The following is a 20,911-nucleotide window of genomic DNA, read 5'->3' on the forward strand; positions in this document are numbered from 1 at the left end:
CTGCTGTACCCCTATTTTTGACATTTTGACCTATTGTGTCTGTTTGTTTTGTTCACGTATCGGTGACAATATAATGTAATTTGATACGACTGTCATACAAGTGAGAGGCTTAGCTAGCTATAAAACCAGGTTCAATCCACCATTTTCTACATTTGAAAATGCCTGTACCAAGTCAGGAATATGGTAGTTCTTGTCCATTCGTTGTTGATGCGTTTTGTTTTTTGATTTTGCCATGTGATTATGGACTTTCCAAATTGATTTTCCTCTGAGTTCAGTATTTTTGTGATTTTACTTTTTGAAAACACTCGTGTCTTCTTGTACTGTTGATGCTTTTACAGGTTCACCATGTTCACATACAAGAACTGTCTACGAGTATTAGATTACACAAGTGTGGTCGAAACCTTTTACCGCAATTTCGCCACAACAAGTAATATGACGTATTTTGCAATACCTCAAGACACAGTGAGTATCCCGAAAACTGAAATTTTGTTTTTTCATGTTATTTGCTGTCGTAACTCGAACTGTAAAAGTTTATAAGTACCGACAGTTACATATGTGTGCAGACATTTTGTAATCTTTTTTTATGTTTATCTGTTTAAGAATAAGATGTTTATTTCATCTGGTCTCTTGTCTGAATTTTAGTTGATTTAAGGATTGTTATATAATTTGAGTGCAATTACACCGTTGATTTAAGGCGTGCATTCTTAGTTATTCTGTTAATGTCGCAATGAAGTGAATTTGCAAAAACTGTAATTTGATCAACCGGTGTCACATGTGTATCACGATCTGCGTACCCAAACAGTGAACCTGTTTCTTCTAAAGTTATTAAAATATACATAATAACCGTTATTGCACGGCTGTGAACATTGATATCAAAGCATTTCAAACACTCATCTAAAATGTTTTCAATCAAGATACATATAAAATAAATGGAGAATGTGTCCATGGGACACAAATGATGGCCTCGCTTGCATATAACGTTATAAAGGAGCAAAACTCGAGAAGTTAAAGTGACTGCTCAGGAATTCAAACTTGATTTGTATCATGTTGTAATAAGCATTGCGTATACGTTTTATAACATTTGGTTGAGGCAAACTATAATCCAAGAACATAAACCAAGTTTGGGTCGGACGAACGGTCGGACAAACATACGTACATATAGACGGGCAAGGGTAACACTTAATGCCCTTTCCGATGATTTGATCCAACATAAAAACAAGTGTTGCAAAGAACTGAAAGCATCTCAATAGTGAGATAACTATGGTGCTTCAATGTCAACTATAGGGGTAACAGAATTGAAGAACTTTCATCTATGAAAAACTAACGGCCTAATCTATAACAAAGGAAAAAAAAAACAATTATATGACGACAAATACCGAACTACATGCTCCTAAATTGGGACAGGAACATACAAAAGGTTGAAGGTCTAACTAAATTTGCTGACGCAAAACCCTCCCTTAAATAGGGACAGAACAATACTAAATAAGAACAAAATATAAAAATCATTTGTAAAGAGCTTAACTCATCAGATCGATACAAACCATAAAACATCTAACGAAGACAAAGACAGGACGTGGGAGCGTATTTATTTATCCCAAAACAAAGAGACACTAAGTAAAGATCTTACAGTACTCAGTTACTGCCAGTTAGTTCAAAGGCCATAACCTCTAACAAAGAAATCATGTATCTACGACTAAAATATCATGCAATGAACTCAGAGGAAAATCTTCATAACAGGCAAACAAATACACGACCTTGTGTATGTTGTGTATTGTTAAAATATAGGTTATGTTGGCAGTGTCTTTTAGCATATATTCCGTGGAATGCCAGTCCTTTTTCATTATATATTTTATTGAAATAGAAATAAAGACAAATTGAAAGAGTTGGTATTACTTTGCTTCATAAAAAAGAATGGCCTACGTAGATACAAGTATCTTGTCTTAGGGAGGGATAAATCCTACTTTGTAAAGAATCACTCTGATTCAAACAAAAAATTCTCTGAAACTGATATTATCAAGATGCTTGATTTCTTGATTGACAACATATTTGTTACGTTCGGAGGACGTGTTTTTCAACAGACTGTCGGCATTCCAATGGGAACAAACTGTGCCCCTCTACTCGCCGACTTGTTTCTTTATTATTATGAGGCTGACTTCATGCAGGAACTTCTTAGGAAGAAAGACAAGAAGTTAGCAATATCCTTTAACTCTACTTTCCGCTATATAGATGATGTTCTTTCACTAAACAATTCAAAATTTGGTGACTATGTGGAACGCATCTATCCAATCGAACTAGAGATAAAGGATACTACAGATACAATTAAGTCGGCTTCATATCTTGACTTACATCTAGAAATTGACAATGAGGGTCGGTTGAAAACAAAACTTTACGACAAAAGAGATGATTTCAGCTTTCCAATTGTGAACTTTCCATTTCTAAGTAGCAACATTCCAGCAGCACCTGCATACGGGGTATATATCTCCCAATTGATACGATATTCCCGTGCTTGCATTTCCTATCATGATTTTCTTGATAGAGGTTCGCTGCTCACAAGAAAGCTATTAAACCAAGAGTTCCAAATAGTGAAGTTGAAATCATCCCTTCGTAAATTTTACGGACGCCATCACGAGTTGGTTGACCGTTATGGAATAACCGTTTCACAAATGATATCGGATATGTTCCTTACGTCGTAACTACAATCCCCTTCCATTTCATGAATATGACCTACCGAATTAGACTATTTACCGGATTTGTAATCACATAAGCAACACGACGGGTGCCACATGTGGAGCAGGATCTGCTTACCCTTCCGGAGCACCTGAGATCACCCCTAGTTTTTGGTGGGGTTCGTGTTGTTTATTCTTTAGTTTTCTATGTTGTGTCGTGTGTACTATTGTTTTTCTGTTTGTCTTTTTCATTTTTAGCCATGGAGTTGTCAGTTTGTTTTAGATTTATGAGTTTGACTGTCCCTTTGGTATCTTTCGTCCCTCTTTTATTGAAAACTACATGCAGACCTACTTAAGCATATATTTTGCAGAATGCTAGACTTACTGTTAACGAAAGGTGTTATTGTTAGTATTAACAGGAATTGGCACTGATCGTATTAATTATTATCAATCACAATATTATCTGTTTTCTTAACTTTGCAATACTTGAAATACGACAATAAAAAGAAACAACAAAAAGTCTACACATTCGTCATATGTGTATTTCTAATACCATCATTTCAAATTGTACTTCAGTATTGAATAATTAAATGTTTACTGAACTAAATACTAAAAAAGTACAATAAATCATCATTTTTGTATACAGTTGAAAGTTAAAATATCTTTTTTTTAATCAAGATGAACATTGTTTTATTTTGCAATAGCTTAATATCAATGGTAAGCATGCATAGTTATCTTATATTTTCAATAATTCGAAGTTTTACATGAAACGTTTGCTTTAATAGAAATTACTAATTTGAATGTGAACAGTGTATGCTGTTGAAATTGTTAGTGTTTTGTTTTTTTTCAGCTTCCTTCCATGTTTATAATGTATATCGAGAATAACAAAGAGGAAATTTTGTACCAATCATCCAGACATCAGAATGGAACTTCCTTGTCATTGTATTTTCACCAAAACAACCAGAGGTATTTCTTTATTAAACTATTTTCCAAGGCACTTTAATAAAACAAAATAATATAAGGACATTGTCAGATAAATATAAACCCATTTATATCTGTCCACTTTTGAAAAAAAAGGAAATACTTTTATATTTGATTTCTAGGTGTAATGATCTTTTTTCTTATACAACTATGATACTGGATGTCTATACTGTACGAATTTTGTCAGAGATAAACAGTTCTTTCTTCACACTTTCATTGGATTATAATATGGGATTCATCTCGTTATTACAGAATAAAATATGATTGCCACAATGTTTCAGTTTTTTTTGTTGTAAAATAATTGTTATTAAAATTATCTTAGTAGCACTATTTAAATTGTTTCGATGATTTGAACTCAATCTATCCGCAAATCTAGCATTCCAGAATTTGGGATATTACAGAGTTAAAAGTATCATGGTCTATCTCCATCAGAAATTAAGAAAAACATTTCTGAACAACAATGTTTGTTTAGAAATTAGACCAATTAGTGGCCTTCGGCTGTTGTCTGCTCTATGGTCGGGTTGTTGTCGCTTTGACACATTCCCAATTTCCATTCTCAATTGTATTGTAGTGAAGTGTTCTCTCTTTAGAAAAGGGGACGCTTTATTCTTTTAAATTACTTGTCTAAAAAGAAAAAGCAAAATAAACAATCGAAAAAGGGTTACCCTTCATGTACCTTCATTCGATTATATACATCTTTTTATGTCTCGGCAAAATGTTTATGAATTATTACTGATATTACGTTTTTAAACTAAAATTTTAATTTTAATATGTTTACCACTATAACCAAATGAGACATAAATCATTTAAGGATTAACATAACGATTTGTCATTTTGGGGTATTTAAAGCTGCCTATTCGGATTGGGTATTACTAATTGTTGATTACCGGATGTGACCTATAGCTGTTAGCTTCTATGTCATTAGGTCTCTGGTGGGGAGCATTCTAATTGGCAATTATAACGCTGTGATATTGTCTGGTTTTTGAAATTATTATCATGCATCGTACATTCTCTTTTGCTTTTATTCAAACAAAATGTTTAAATCCGTTTTGCTGGTTAAACAGTTAGAAAATATGAGTATAAACAGTCATTTATATAAAATAAAAACTTTACATAAAAAGAATCACGCTTCAAGGAAACGACAAGCTAGCTTACAAGACTCCACGAGGAAAGCAGATTTTAAAACTAACAAAACCATTTTTGGAGTGTAAAAAATTCTTTGGATGTTTTAGATAAATTACGTGCTTTTGATGGTCCTTTTGATTCTGTTAATAGTTTTGATTTGTCTACTCTTTACACTACACTTCCACACTATCTTATTAAACAAAAGTTTTCCTATTTAATTAAATGGTCGTTTGGTAAAGCTGAATGTAAATATATTTGCTGCAACTTATTTAAAGCCTTCTTCTCTAATGAGAAAGGCAAATATGCTAAATATACTTACTGGAGGTGTGATGAGATGATTGAAGCTGTTAATTTTCTTCTTGATAATATTTATGTACGTTTCGGCAACAAAGTTTATTGACAGGTTGTAGGTATCCCCATGGGCACTAGTTGTGCCCTTTAATAGCAGACTTGTTTTTGTACTGTTACGAATCACATTTATGATTAAACTCAGTAAATACCCGTCGAAATTGCATTTAATTGATAAATTCAACAACACTTACCGTTATCTTGATGATATTTTTTCGTTAAATAATCAAGAATTTTCTCAAAATACTGCTGAAATTTACCCTAAGGAACTTACTTTAAATAAATCAAATTTATTCGGTAATAACTGTCCTTTCCTTGATTTAGATATTTCGGTTTTAAACGTGAAACTCCACACTAAAATTTACAACAAAAGAGACGATTTTTCATTCCCTATTGTTAATTGTCCATTTGTAGATGGTGATGTTCCTTTGGCACCATCTTACGGTGTTTATATTTCACAACTAGTTCGCTATGCCCGTGTCTGTTGTGACGTTTTTGATTTTAACGAACGCAACCTATGTATTATTGGTAAATTATTAAACCAGGGATATCGTTACCATAAATTACTTAAAACCTTTACTTAACTTTTCAATAGATATAAAGATTTGGTTTGGAAGTTTGGTTGTACCTGTAAAAAACTTATTTCAAACGGGATAGCACATCCTCATTTTTACAGAAATGTTGTTAACCGTGTTCGGCAATTTAAAAATGATCCATGTAAACTTGTCGCCCTTTAAATAAACTTATTCTAAAAGGTTACTTATTCAACACTGTAATAAGATCATTGAATATTGTTTTTATTGGTATAAACATTGATTTTGTTATTAGTAAAATAAAAGCCAACTAGATATTACTAGTATGTTATATACATATTCATGAATCTACAATCTGTCGATACCTGTAACTTGGCATTGCACAAGGTAGTGTTTTTCTCTGGCTGTTTATGACGTCTTTATTAAATCCATTGGATGTTAGATGTGTACGGATTGATAGTTTAGTCTTAGATGCATGATTTTTTTATTAGTTGTTAGTGGTTTTTAACTAGCTGTCAGATAACTGCGAGTACTCTCAGATCTGTTCATTGTGTCTTTTTGTGTTGGGATGTATAAGTACCCGGCCACGTCCACTTGTATTTTTGTCCATCTGATGAGTTAAGCCTTTTTCAACAGATTTTTATAGTTCGTTCTTATGTTGTACTATTATACCACTGTCCCAGGTTAGGGGAGGGTTGGATCCCGCTAACATGTTTAACCCCGCCACATTATATTTATGTACAAAAAAAAAAACAATGTATTTGCCTGTCCCAAGTCAGGAGCCTGTAATTCAGTGGTTGTCGCTTGTTTATGTGTTACATATTTTTTTGTTCATTTTTTTTTTTACATAAATAAGGCCTTTAGTTTTCTCGTTTTTAATTGTTTTACATTGTCTTATCGGGGCCTTTTATAGCTGACTATGCGGTATGGGCTTTGCTCATTGTTGAAGGCCGTATGGTGACCTATAGTTGTTAATGTCTGTTTAATTTTGGTCTGTTGTGGATAGTTGTCTCATCGGCAATAATACCACATCTTCTTTTTTTTATATATTATGCTTTGACTTATAAAACAAATGAAATAATCTTTTTGTTATTTATTTTGGTTGGTACATTTTGTATACTTATTACATGTTTGTTTTTGTGATATATCAAACTATTCATGCACACAATTGTGTTGACGAATACATATTTTGTTTCTTTACAGCTTTGTTGATATCGAATTAACATCGAAATGCTTTCATGCATCAACGTGTACGGGTTTCATGTGTAAAAGATGCTGTAAGTTATTTAGATTTGATATTTAAGTGCAAGATGTATTTAGAAGAAAAGTCTGTATTACCCTTTAAAAAAATGATTGTAATTGTAAGATAACATTTGAAAGAGGACTACATGGGGTGACATTTTTCAAATTTCAAGGCCTATTTATGACAGTCCTTAAAATACACTTTGTTATCTAAGGGTGCAGTGGGCTGTCCAAACGTCCTGAAGCAAATGAATCTGTTGCGTTTATTAATATTTAATGTTATACGGGGTCAAATAAATTGTGGTACCAGTATGGTATGAAGAGTTTTAATTCAAAGTGATATATTTTGTAAATTGTATTATAAGTTATTAAACCAGATGAGGAATATATGGTATTTTTTTGAATTTTATATAACCTACTACAAATAAATATAAAAATTGTAGTATACATTCGAATTAAAGACATTTACTACACTTTTCTATATTGTATCTAGTACCATTTTCTAGGCACATGCATATATTTTTACATAAGCAAATTAAATGATGTTACGATTTAACTAGATTTGGACCTGAATAAAACCTTTTTTTAGTTTTACCTCCTCGCGCTTATGAAAACCTACCAGAATATCACAACGTCTATAATTTTATGATGATTTATTCACGTAGACGACGCTTCAGGGTTCAGACCAGTAATAGCAGAACATATTGATAATTCTATTATAATGCTAATATCTTATTGTTATATTATGATTTTAAAAATATTCTGAACGACAAAACTATTTTATATCTCTTCCTGTGTGACGCTTACATTCTGACGTCTAACATGCGATTCTACATGTGAAGTTGAAATCCTCTCTTCGTAAATTTTACGGACGCCATCACGAGTTGGTTGACCGATATGGAATAACCGTTTCACAAATGATATCGGATATGTTCCATACGTCTTAACTACAATCCCCTCCCCTTTCATAAATGTGACCTACCGAAATATACTATTTACCGGAGTTGTTATCTCATAAGAACACGACGGTGCCACATGTGGAGCAGGATCTGCTTACCCTTCCGGATCACCTGAGATCATCCCTAGTTTTTGGTAGGGTTCGTGTTGTTTATTCTTTAGATTTATATGTCGTGTCAAGTGACTATTGTTTGTCTGTTTGTCCTTTTCATTTTTAGCTATGGCGTTGTCAGTTTATCTTCGATTTGTAAGTTTGACTGTCCCGCTGGTTTCTTCCGTCCCTCTTTGATATATGTTTTTGTGATTCTTTGTTAAATATTTGTATGTTTTTGTTGTGATAATGTGACACGGTGATTACTGTTGTACACCAATTTTCACAGTTTTAACTTAAAGTTTTTTTTTGTTCACGCATCGTTGTAAATATTATGAAACTTCATGCCACTGTCATACAAGTGAGAGGTTTAGCGCTATACAACCAGGTTCAAAAATTTGAAAATGTCTGTACCAATTCAATTATTGTCCATTCATTGGATGTGTTTTATCATTTGATTTTGCCATTTGATTAAGGACTTTCCGTTTTGAATTTTCATCGAAGTTCAATGTTTATTGGGATTTTACTTTTATACATATGTGTCAAACATATTAATGTCAAGTAAGACATTATTCGAAATCCGACAAATCTTAATCTGAATATATTCGCAAATGCAAATGTCATTATCCGTCAGTTAAAATATAAACTACATTTGATCTTGTATATTCTTACAGTACTATGTGTGGTATACACAACAGATATACGCTTTTATCTTTGTATTTAATTAATTCTCTGATTTACAGATCCTCAAGCTCCTACTGTAACAGTTCCTCATTCTTGGACAGGTGCGATTGGAGAAATAATTTCAATTCCTTGCAATATTTCACAACTGGATGAATATACAAGTATTCAATGGTTAAAACACAATGGAAGTGTAAATAACACAATTCCGATTCTTGAAAGTGGCAGATTCAGCGGTGGTACATTCAAATCACCAGGTCTTAAAATAGTTTCAGCACAACAACAAGACGAAGGAAATTATTCATGCCACGCAAAAAACTTTAAGAAGGAGGGGTCTAGCCATTTTGTTTGTTTGAGAATTTTTGAACGTAAATATTTATCATTATTTTAAATTGCAAGTGTAATTTTCATTGCATTTAAGTTTTTTGAGCAGACGTTACGTTTTTTATATACTTTTTGTGTACATTTCAAAAATAATATAACCATAGTGCGACTTTACGTGTACATATACATCATTAATATCCAAACGAGTACGTGTAAAACAAATTTTTTTAACCCGGTATGCTACCATTGACCATGTGAAATTTTAAAATTGTTTGTATATACATTGAACGACAAATATATGTGACGTATAAAATTTTCTGACGTCAGACACGTGAATCAATGAATGTGTTTGTAGATAGATATTTTTGTATTCTGTTGAATTGTTCCTTTTAAAATTATTACACGATGATGACTGCTGTACCCAATATATATTATGTCTGTTTAGTTTTAGTTCACTGGGAAGTTAAAATATTGAATAGTTAATAAAAAAAGAAGATATATTTACGTATGCAAATACTATATGGACTAATAATATTGTATTTGAATATAAACTAAATTAGTAAATAAAAAAAAAAACAAAAATGTATTATAATTGGAGATAATTTCACAGATTATAAATATAAGATTAAAAAATTACTGTGACAATTTAATATTATTCCGAGGATTAACTATCACAGCAGAAGAAATAAATCGTTACATATGCACACTGCCACAACCATCTGCGTTTATGGGAATAACGTAAAAATACTACAAAGATGGAAGAAAAACTCATTATTTGCATTAATCTCATGGTGTCTCTGTATATACACATTTCGAAAACCGTGTTATTTTGGAAATTATACATATAAAAAGCGAATACTACTCCTCGAAAAAGGATTATACAGCCATTTCAAAAAAGATCATGTGATTCAGATTTACAAATGAGGATACTCAACATAGCTTGTGTTGACAACATTCCTTTATGTTAAGTATCGACTAATATAAAATTACCACATAGTTAACCGAATACACACAAAACCAAATGTATTATCAACATTATACTTAATAAAAAACTGATTATCATATTTCGAATTCGCATGGTAATGACTGTTTATCAGATGTAAGCTTTTTATTCATAGATCCAAGTGTAAACATTACTTACATTGATCCTGTAGTAGAGGGAACAAACGTCACCATCCAGTGTTATGTTTCCCCTTCGTCTGAAGTAATAAATATCACTTGGGACAGGAATAACAGTACATTAGATATTCAAGGTAATGATCGTTATGATGGTGGAACTATTTCCTCACCATCCTTGGAGATATACTTCGTTCAGGAAAACGACGATGGAAACTACACTTGCAAGGCGGTGAATCCGGTAGGAATTGGTAAAAGTTTACCAATAAGATTGCAAGTTCTACGAGGCAAGTATTATGTACTTTCTAATAGTATTTATAATGTATATATAAAAAGGGAAAAGCGAAAATATTTGACTGATATTTTCTGCGGAGAACATGAGACTGGCATCAATCGAAATCAAATATTTAAGGTGACAGATTTTATCCGCATTAGAAAGAAAATCACAATCTCATTACAAATTAGTATTACAATAATGATGTACGTACAAAAGAGAAAACTACAATTGTTCATACAAATTCAGGAGATTAATTATAGACAATAGGCAGTGATAGAAATCAACTGAAATATTTTTTACTCCTTTTTTTACTTCAAAAATAAGGTTTCAACGTTAAAATACGTTTATTTAAATTTGCAAATGACTGCCAATTGACACAAATATTCATTTAACTCATTTTTATTCTGAAATATTATTTTTTGAGTTGTTCTCAAATGATATATCTTTGTAAAGAAAGGACATACAATCGGAAAACCTTCTTAAAGAGATTTAAGAAAATGCCAATGCATAAAGTAAACTATTAATAAATGATTGTTTATTATTGTTATTTTAAAGGGCACTAGTTGCCAAACTTATGTTCACCGATTTGACTCAAATTCCAAAATTTGATTTATAACAATGTATTTACTTATATGTAATATAAGTATTGTTTATACAAACAGAAAAGCCATTTCAATTTACAAGTAATTAATTTTATGATAAAGATGCTGACATCATGGATGCAATTAATTAACATACACAGACCCCTTGTTATATCTTGAGGTTGATTAGTCTAACATTTGACACTTTGAAGTTACAATTGGAATCTCACTAGGAGGCACACTAATCTTTTCTTAATCAGATACATGTCACAAACAATCACTGTAGGAGAGGAAAGCAGGATATGATACCAGATCTCTTTAATACTGATTACACAATAAATAGTATATTATTTGAGGGTTAGAAGGTCAGTCTCCTCCCCCTGGATGTTAGATGTACCCAATCTGTGTGTAAAGCCAATTGCATGGTCTTTGTATAATCAGTTTCTTGGTTCATAGCAGCCTGACTAGTTGATGGAATTTTACAGTGCTATTATTCAATTTACCTCCCACCTTCCCCTTCCTAACACCTTCAATTTTGTTTCATGACATGAGAAACAACTCAGCTTAAACCAGTGATATATATTTTTCTTTATTTCATTTTTCCCTAATGGAATTTTATCACTGGTCATTTCTAAAATTTCATTCATCCCCAAGCATTTCGGGGACAAATTTTATCAAATTTATTCCAGTGCCAGTTTGATAGACCCCTGCTACTTCCCTAGTACATGGGCTATCCCCCAGGCACACCCTTGCACTACCTTGCTGCCGATGAAACGCATAGTCTCATCACCTAAGTGTAGAACCCTCGCTTCACATTCCCCGGCTGGCGCATTGTCGGGCAGGCAGGTTCTTCCTTACACTGAAGGTTGCAAGCTGACTTGCTCAGGCAGGAACTCAAAATTCCGTTTGTATGCTGAGTGTTTCTCAAGGGCCAAAATTATATGATTTTTTAATAAATATTATTATTTATTCTAACTGTCTTTCTGCTTTAAGCCAGTATGATTTGCTGAGACTATGTTTTGGTTTACACACAGAAACCCCTTATATTTGCCTTGTTTGCAGTTTGTTTTGGAGCAGTTATTTGGTCTTTTTTGCTCATTTATGTGGGCTAGCTATCAAATTACCATGCTGACTTTAATGGAGATTTGCTATATCAGGATCCCTCAACAGTTACACAAACAAAAGATTACACAACTTCCTACTGAAACTACAGAAATAATATTCCCACTATGAGACTACAAGAAATATATAATAAGAGTCTACAAGAAAATACAATAGAACATTACAAGAAACTACAATATGAGACCACAAGAAAATACAATATGAGATAGCAGAATACAAACACCTTTGAAGTTTTGTATAAATACAACATTTATCCAAATAATAATAAGTCTAAAATAAATAATTTTGACAGAGCATGGGGTCGATTATAATTATACACACACAGTTCATGCGTTATCCATCTCTAGCTAAGGGGTTAAATTAAAGTTTACATGAATACGGATTTAATGTGGTCTAATTATTTCCTTGCGAGTGAATATTACATTATCTATGTTTCTTCGCTTATAGTGACAAAACTGAACAATGATGGCAGCTAAAAGCGAATTATTATTTCACTATTTTACTTTCAATATTGATTGACTAATATATCATACATAAAATTATATTTTAGACTCGTAGCTTATGTCCATTTAACAAAGTGAATACTAGTATTGTGAATTGCACTTCTGAGACAGTTCAATCTATCATGTATATTGACTACGCGAGATAACCTTTGATAGCCATTTTACACGAAACCCATAGGTAAAACGAATAACAGCATGGATATAAAATAAAGATAAACTGCATGTTTTAAAAAAATTATTTTCTGACCATTTAAGCTTTTTAAATTGTATGTATACAACATTCTACAATAGGAGGCTCGTATGATTTGCTTGTGTACTTTTTTTTGCATCTTGTGTACAAATTTTTGCATTTTTATTTGATGTAAAAGTATTTTTTTTCGTGCAATTGTATGTCCCTAGTTAAACCAAAAAGAAAAGTAGAATAACAAAAATACCAAACTCAGAAGAAAATTCATCACGGAAAATATGTTATTTGCAAAGGCAACAGTAGTATACCGTTGTTTGAAATTCATAAATCGATTTTGAAAAAAACAAATCTGGGTTACGAACTAAAACTGAGAAAAACACATCAAATATAAGAGGAGAACTACGACACAACAGAAACACAACATTAAAATGTATCACACACAGAAACGAACTATCAAATAACAATTGCCATTTTCCTGACTTGGTATAGGACATTTCAATAAAGAAAATGGTGGGTTGAACCTGGTTTTGTGGCATGCCAAACCTCCCACTTTTATGGCAATGTTAAAATCATATGAAACGAGTGACCGTTGAAAAATAATGTTATTCCAATTCTTGAACCAATGCATACAAACATCACAAACTTAGACTTCTATGCACGATTTTATCTTTTTTTTCGAAAAGATTTCGTATAATGATCGTCAATTTTGTTTTTAATCAGTCAGTGTTGTTGTGAAAATATGGCAGGTAAATAAAGTTCGTGTTTTGAAGCCGAAGTTTAACGTTGTCAACAATCAACAAAAAAGCATGGATAATGAGAACGTGCACATGTACAATCAGATAAAAGTTTATTTTAAGGACATCCACGCGTATTGCGCTCACCGGTTTTTTTACGAGATGTGCCACACTGAGGTCACTTTGCATACGGAAAATATGTCGGGAAATGGCTTGGAAGGAAGCAATTAAAATAAACTTCTTCTAAATATGAACAAATGTAAGAACTTTCTTCAGAAAAAAGTATATGTACATAAGTTTTTTAATGAAAACGATCAATTGAGTTATGAAAATACTTCGCATTATTTTTTTCAATTTGAGGTTTTTTATGACTTTAAATATAACATTAAATGACAACATTACATGATAGGACTACTATACAAATAAATGGGAAAATTATAGGACAAATAGCAAAATTAAAAATTCAAGCATATCAAACGTTTGGAACACAGCTGTCATGAAAAAAGTACGCAAGAAAGTTATACGAGCCTCTTATTGTAGAATGTTGTATGCATACAATTTAAAATGCTTAAATGGTCAGAAAATAATTGTGTCATATTCCTGACCTGTAACAGTTACCGGTGTTTCCTTTAGTAGAAAATGGTGGATTAAATCTGGTTTTATAGCTTAATAAATCTCGCACGTGTATGACAGTCATAACAAATCAACTTTATTGACAACAATGTGTGAGCATTTATACAAGTATCTTCCCTTATTCAGCTAGTATACATGTGTAACCTTAAAGCACATTTAAAATGATAAATAGATACATTTACATCAAATTAAAATGCAAAAAATTTGGATGACCGATTTATGCATTGTCATGAAAAAAGTACGCAAGAAAGTTATACGAGCCTCTTATTGTAGAATGTTGTATACATACAATTTAAAATGCTTAAATGGTCAGAAAATAATTGTGTCATATTCCTGACCTGTAACAGTTACCGGTGTTTCCTTTAGTAGAAAATGGTGGATTAAATCTAGTTTTATAGCTTAGTAAATCTCTCACGTGTATGACAGTCATAACAAATCAACTTTATTGACAACAATGTGTGAGCATTTATACAAGTATCTCCCCTTATACAGCTAGTATACATGTGTAACCTTAAAGCACATTTAAAATGGTAAATAGATAGGTTGTTTGTCAATAAAGAATTCTAATAAACAGTTCATTTGAGTAAATAGAAATAAGCAGATGCTGCAAAGTTAATAGGGGTCTAAGCCGTTAATGTCAACACTTTCATATATAAAGTGTGTAGTGGAACTGAAAGCCAAATCTTCATGACACTCACAGGATTACATTCGATAATATTTTATAGTAACACTTCATACATTTGTACCGGTTTTGAGATTCAGTTATTCTTTCCCTATAGTATGTCATTTCAACATTCTTAACAGATATACCCAAAGTGCATATATCGAGAATAGAAGCTGTAACCGTAGGAGAGAATGTCATTATCCCGTGTAATATCTCGTCTGTGTCTGAACTGACTAAAGTTGTTTGGTATAAAGATAGCATTGCATTCAACTTGAATGCAAATCGTACCGAAGAAGATAATAGATTTAGTAAGGGAACACTACAAGATCCTTCGTTGACTATTTATTCGGTACAGATGACGGACGAAGGTAACTACACTTGTAATGCAACAAATGCTGCAGAACAAACTGGATGGAACAAGCCAGTTCCTCTTACAGTATTTGAAGGTACGTACAATCTACGTAGTGATAATTTATATGAATTATCGTAAGTCTTGTGCTAGGACATTTCATAGGCTGAATAAAACAACGAAAACCGAAATGAATAGTTTCAGAACTGTAACCTAAGTATAAGTATATTTACATAGTTTATAATGTTTCTGTAACCAGTTTTAACAACTACTAGGTCGATGTCATTGCTGTTGGACGTTTTATCTCCAAAGTATAACAAGTTTGGTAGATATTAACTGTCATTCATATGTTATCTCTGTTAATTTTCTGTTTCTAAAATGAAAACAAAATCACCGATCAAAAGAATATTTAAAAACTTACTATTGTATCACTTTTATATTCTTTAAGATGTTGTAAATTTAACATAACCGTTTATATAAGGATATCCAGTTTTAAATATTTTTACGGTATTCTTTACGTACAGCTTAAACTTCAATACAAATTATTTGTATCTATAAAAGAAATTAGTATAATTTACCGGTAATAGACAATCTGTTCATCGAAATCTGAAATGCCTCTGCATACACACAAAAACAGTAATTTATAATTAGGAACAAACACGATAAATCGTCTCTTTTGCTGCAAATTCTATTATTTTCCTAGTTAAAACTGAGGTATCTTAATCTAGAAAATAATGATTATGGTAAAACAGATATCATATTCCACAGCTTTCTAATCATTGAGCTTTGCTGCTTTAAAGAATGCAATTAAACCAGAAGTGTCAAGGGATAAATCAAAGTCATCCTTCCATGATCACGAACGGCATCATTAGCCGTTCAACGTTATCGAATTTCTGTTTCACATCTGACGACAGCTATGTTCTTATTGTCCTACCTTAATCATGTCCTCTTCTAAAATGTGACCTACCGAATTATATCTAGTATCTGGCAATTACCTACATGACCAACATCACGGATGTCACATCAGAATCAGGATATGTTTACCCTTCTGGATCACATGAGATCATCCTCAGTTTTATTTGGGTTCGTGTTGCTCTTTTTTAAGCTGATTAAGGTTTTGTTACTGATACTTGTCTTTTGATCGTTTTTCGTTCTTTGTAATGGAATTTTCAGGATCATTTTCAACTTAATAGTATTTATTTTTTAATCTCTTTTATTGCTGTTTATATTAGATTTATATAAAAAAAGTTATAAGATTACACGTTATAACTATGATGCGTCCGAACCGCTTTTGGGAATAACCTTCACCAGGAACCAAAAGCCGATTATTTGAAAATCAAGTAATATAAGGACAGAAAACGTGGGAGAGCTATACACCAGAAAAGATTCAAAAATAGCAAATCCCATTTTCGGTCGACTTTGCCTGACTTGAAATCGTAGTTACATTATGACGTCGAAATTTATAAACGGTCAAACTAAAAGTTAGTTTTGTTTATGTTTAGTGTAACAGTTCGAAAAAAATAAAAGAACAAATTATACCAAATTCAAAGGAAAAAAACCGCAACAAAAACAACTGTTATAGTGACTCAGTACATGCATTTCGAATTTTGAATGAAACAACACTGTTTTAACAGAACGATAAATATAAGTCGATTGCTTTATTTCGTAGTTGTGAATATTTGAAATGTTCTTTACACTTTATTCTTCATTTATAAAGCTACAACAGAGAGTTTGCCTACAACGGATCTGATTTTCACTACGTCTGAATTATCAACGCCCTCTTCCGACATAATTTCAACTGATTTCATTTCCCCAACGTCTGATTTAACAACGCTCATTTCCGACACAATGCCCTCAACAATCGAAACAACAAATCCAAACACCGTGTCATCAAGTGTTCAAACCACCATTGCAACCAATTCAGCAAACGTGCCATCAACAATCGAAACAACAAAGCCGAGCACCGTGCCATCAAGTATTAAACCACTTGCAACCACTTCAACACACGTGCCATCAACAAAATATTCTTACAGCTCTTCAACAAGGAAACCGTTTGATACAGCTTCTTCAACATTGACTCCAACAAGGAAATCGACCACTACACTATTTAATTCAAATCCAACTAATACAGTAACGTCTACAGTACGACCAACAACGAAACATATGTCAGTGTCTTCAAGTTACAACCTACCAAAACATACAACTGAGTCAAAAGTAAGTGAATTGCATACATAAATATTTTAACTTACTATGTTTGTTTTTTCTTTAGTTCATTTTAATATTCTTGCAATCTCACTACACAACTTAAAACAACTAAATCATTTCTGCATTTTGAATATTTATCCGTTAGAATTGTAACTGTGTTAGTCACATTTTTTTTATGGATGAATACATATTTATATAAGTATTATTTTCGTCACCTTGTTAAAAAAAATATCAATATAATGTACGATATATATTTATATTCAATATTCTATGAGTTTTGCATATTTCAACAGCCACCAACACAAATTTCCTACAGCTCTTCAACAGTTAAAACGTCTACTACAACTTCTTCAACAGTGGACATATCTACTAAAACTTCTTCCACAAGTGACTCTCCCGTCACATCGGCAAGTGCAGTTGGATCAGCAGTAAGTGAATTGCATAATAAGAAAGACTCAGAAATACGACAAAAACCCACACCTGACACAAAAAACATAAGTTTAATATATATCTCTCAAAAAATTAAACATTCAAACATACTACGGAACATAATTTTCAACAATCAATGTTATTATTTAAGTACAACTACAGCACTGAAAATGAACTTGCAGCTTTATATTATAAAGTTATAACTTTCAAGATCAGGCTATCTTGAAGTGAAATAAATAATTATTTGGGTGTGTATGTTTTTTTATATATATGTCGATAAATATTACAGGAAACATATAAACTTACCATACTTTAAAATCATTACAACATTCAAATTATTCTTGTACTGTAACGACATACTTTCTATAGACTAAATCACATCTGAATATTCTGTGATATATTTATATTGATATATAACTTAAATACTCTTTGACTTACATTTTGTCTATCTTCAACAGCAGAATAGTGAGAATCTAAATGCTTGGGTAATAACAACAACAGTGATTTGTGTAGTGGAATTCATTGTCATTGTATTAGTGATATATATAATGTGGTAAGTTGTGTAGCTGAATGGTTTTGTGTTAAAAAAAATCAAAAATGTTTCTCGCTTGGTAATAAGTAGTTAAACGTTTGTTGTAACCTACTATAGTCTAGGATTATTTTGCATGTATATAAGACAAGGCGAAAGATACCAGAGGGACAGTCAAACTCATAAATCGAAAATAAACTGACAACGCAATGGCTTAGAAATAAACAGACAAACAGATAAATAATAGTTCGCAAGACACAACATAGAAAACTAAAGACTAAGGAATACGTAACATACCAAAAAAGGGTGATCTCAGGTACTACACCTGAAGGGTAAGCAGATCCTGCTCCACACTTGGCACCAATAAGTTGTGTAAATATACATTGTAATCAATGTGCCTGAATAAGTATAGATACCAGTACTGTAGCACATGTTTGAATAGCCTGTATAACTTGATTTTCTTTATTTAAATTGAGTGCACAGGCGAATTATTGATAATTTGCTACTAATTAACTGAAGAAAAAAATAAATTCACAGGAACGCCAATGTTTAATTTTTTATACTGATTTTATACGCCTGTACTAGTTGCATTTTTTTTCTGTGAATAACATTTGCCAAGTGGTATTGTTTTGACAAGAACATGGCCAATTGAATACATGAATTTATAAAAAAAAAAAATCTAACATTTTATTAAATTTTTCTTTCTAAATTCCTAAACTCTCGAACAAAAATCCAGGAATTTATCAATATTTAACTTTTTTGTTGTGTTTGTATTTAATGTGTATTAAGAGAAAACGTCTTTCAACGTGTTTCATATGGTTAGCAAATAAAAAAAAATTGAACAAATAAACATGATTTGCTTCAAAGATAGCAATAATAATTTGCAATCACTAATCATACTGATGAAAGTAACTTCTTTTCTAAAGGCTTCGAAAACAACGACGCTTAGCCATGCAGTATGAAAAGGAAGAAACAGCCTTTTAGGAAAGTAAAATATTGCTGCATGATTTAATCTGCTGCTTTAAGCAGATCCTTGTACAAACGTAAAAGTGGAAAGATCTACATTGTGACATTAACAGTTTGATGATTTTGTGAACTTTCTTTTTAGAAATTTGCTATTTGTTTTATGTGTGTCAATTTTTGCAAGTATTTTGTTATATTTTCTAAGTTATTATTTTTGTATTCAACATGTAAATTTATTTGAATGCATCTATACTATTAATAAAAAAGGGACAATAAAATAATATTAAAATGAACTTAGTGGTGCTCTATGCAATCCATTTCCTGTAATAAACTTCACCGAGACTCCCGACATATTTTTCAATGTAAACTCTTAAGTTTGGAAAGAAAAGAGGCTAAACACAATACCCAAAATGGCAAAGGCAGGTTTTAGATAGTTGGGTATTGGCTGCCAAATTCATTGTCACCGATTTGACAAGAGTTCTAATATTTGAGTTATAAAAAAGTAAAACATATATCTAGATTATAAAAAAAATCTAAAATATACAATTTAAAATTTTCAAGGCATAGATAAAGGCAACAGTAGTATACCGCTGTTCAAACTCATAAATCCATGGACAAAAAACAAAATCGGGGTAACAAACTAAAACTGAGGGAAACGCATAAATATAAGAGGAGAACAATGACACAACACTACAATGTAACTAACACACACAGAAACGGAGCAAGCATCAGACAAAATCCCACGATAAGTAATAGTAAAAGTTCAATGATAAGTTAATATTGATATTAAAAGGCCTCCGAACAAAAAGGGGTGTTCAGATCCCCGAGCCCGAAGGGCGAGGGGATTTGAACAGCCCTTTTTGTGAGGAGGTCTTTTTAATGTCAATATTAACTTAATCATTGAACTTTTACTGACTTACAAACCGTCAAAAACATATGAAAAGTACATAAAAAGCACTTGCAGAAACCTAATTCCCCTGAACTGGACGAGTCTAAATATGCCAAACTTAAATGATAGTTAAACAGTGCTCAGACTGATACATACAATTAACAGTTACCAAATTAAAATGAAAACGGACCAATTTAATGCCATTACATCATAGAATTATTTATTTATGATAAAAAAAAAAATAGCATCTAAATAACACCAAATGATAGTTTTACAAAAATAGGGGGTAAATTTATATTTTTTAGCCAACTTTTCAAAATATCGATTTCTTATTTAATTAATCAGCAATCAAAACCCCCGTACAGACCTCATTTATAACTGACCAATGAATATTATGCCCAACAACTTCATGCTATATATACTTGATGTTTTCGATCTGTCAGTAATCATGAAATAGAATCGTAAAGATCAGACCTTAGAAAACAGTAAGTAAACTCTTCCAACAATTAGCTTTTTAAACAGCTTGTTTAAGAACTTTTAATCGGACAGTCCTAGATGCATAAGGTCCTTCACAATATTTATCCGGCAAATGTTCCTTTTGTTTCTGATTTGGTAATTTTCCTACATTAAGATACATGCGAATGCAGAATAATTAGTTTTGTCTATTCAGTCCAATTAATTAATAGATCTTGCTTTATTTGTGTGGTTTTTTTTTTAAATAAGAACTATGCGTGCAAACTTCAATGAATAAAACCGTATTGAACTAGGTTTCACTGTCCCGA

General features: G+C 31.9%; 1 protein-coding gene and 1 long non-coding RNA gene across 3 annotated transcripts; both read left to right on the forward strand.

Annotated features, from left to right (window-relative positions):
* The first annotated feature begins 340 nt into the window (after positions 1–340).
* LOC143074353 (uncharacterized) lies at positions 341–10,295 on the forward strand. Its single transcript, XR_012977816.1, has 5 exons — positions 341–462; positions 3,517–3,632; positions 6,857–6,930; positions 8,687–8,992; positions 10,067–10,295. It is a non-coding gene; the product is annotated as an uncharacterized LOC143074353 (long non-coding RNA).
* A 4,593-nt stretch (positions 10,296–14,888) lies between these two features.
* LOC143074354 (uncharacterized) lies at positions 14,889–19,533 on the forward strand. 2 transcript variants are annotated; one of them, XM_076249845.1, is made up of 5 exons: positions 14,889–15,211; positions 16,832–17,328; positions 17,613–17,747; positions 18,210–18,301; positions 19,204–19,533. In XM_076249845.1, the coding sequence occupies exons 1-5, from the start codon at positions 15,121–15,123 to the stop codon at positions 19,259–19,261; spliced, it is 873 nt and encodes a 290-aa protein (XP_076105960.1). In that variant the 5' UTR covers positions 14,889–15,120; the 3' UTR covers positions 19,262–19,533. The 2 variants fall into 2 exon arrangements, with proteins under 2 accessions (XP_076105960.1, XP_076105959.1); XM_076249844.1 differs by having other exon boundaries at positions 14,890–15,211; positions 18,207–18,301.
* The last annotated feature ends 1,378 nt before the right edge of the window (positions 19,534–20,911 follow it).

The sequence above is a fragment of the Mytilus galloprovincialis genome, chromosome 5 (assembly GCF_965363235.1).
Source record: "Mytilus galloprovincialis chromosome 5, xbMytGall1.hap1.1, whole genome shotgun sequence".
Lineage (NCBI taxonomy): Eukaryota > Metazoa > Mollusca > Bivalvia > Mytilida > Mytilidae > Mytilus > Mytilus galloprovincialis.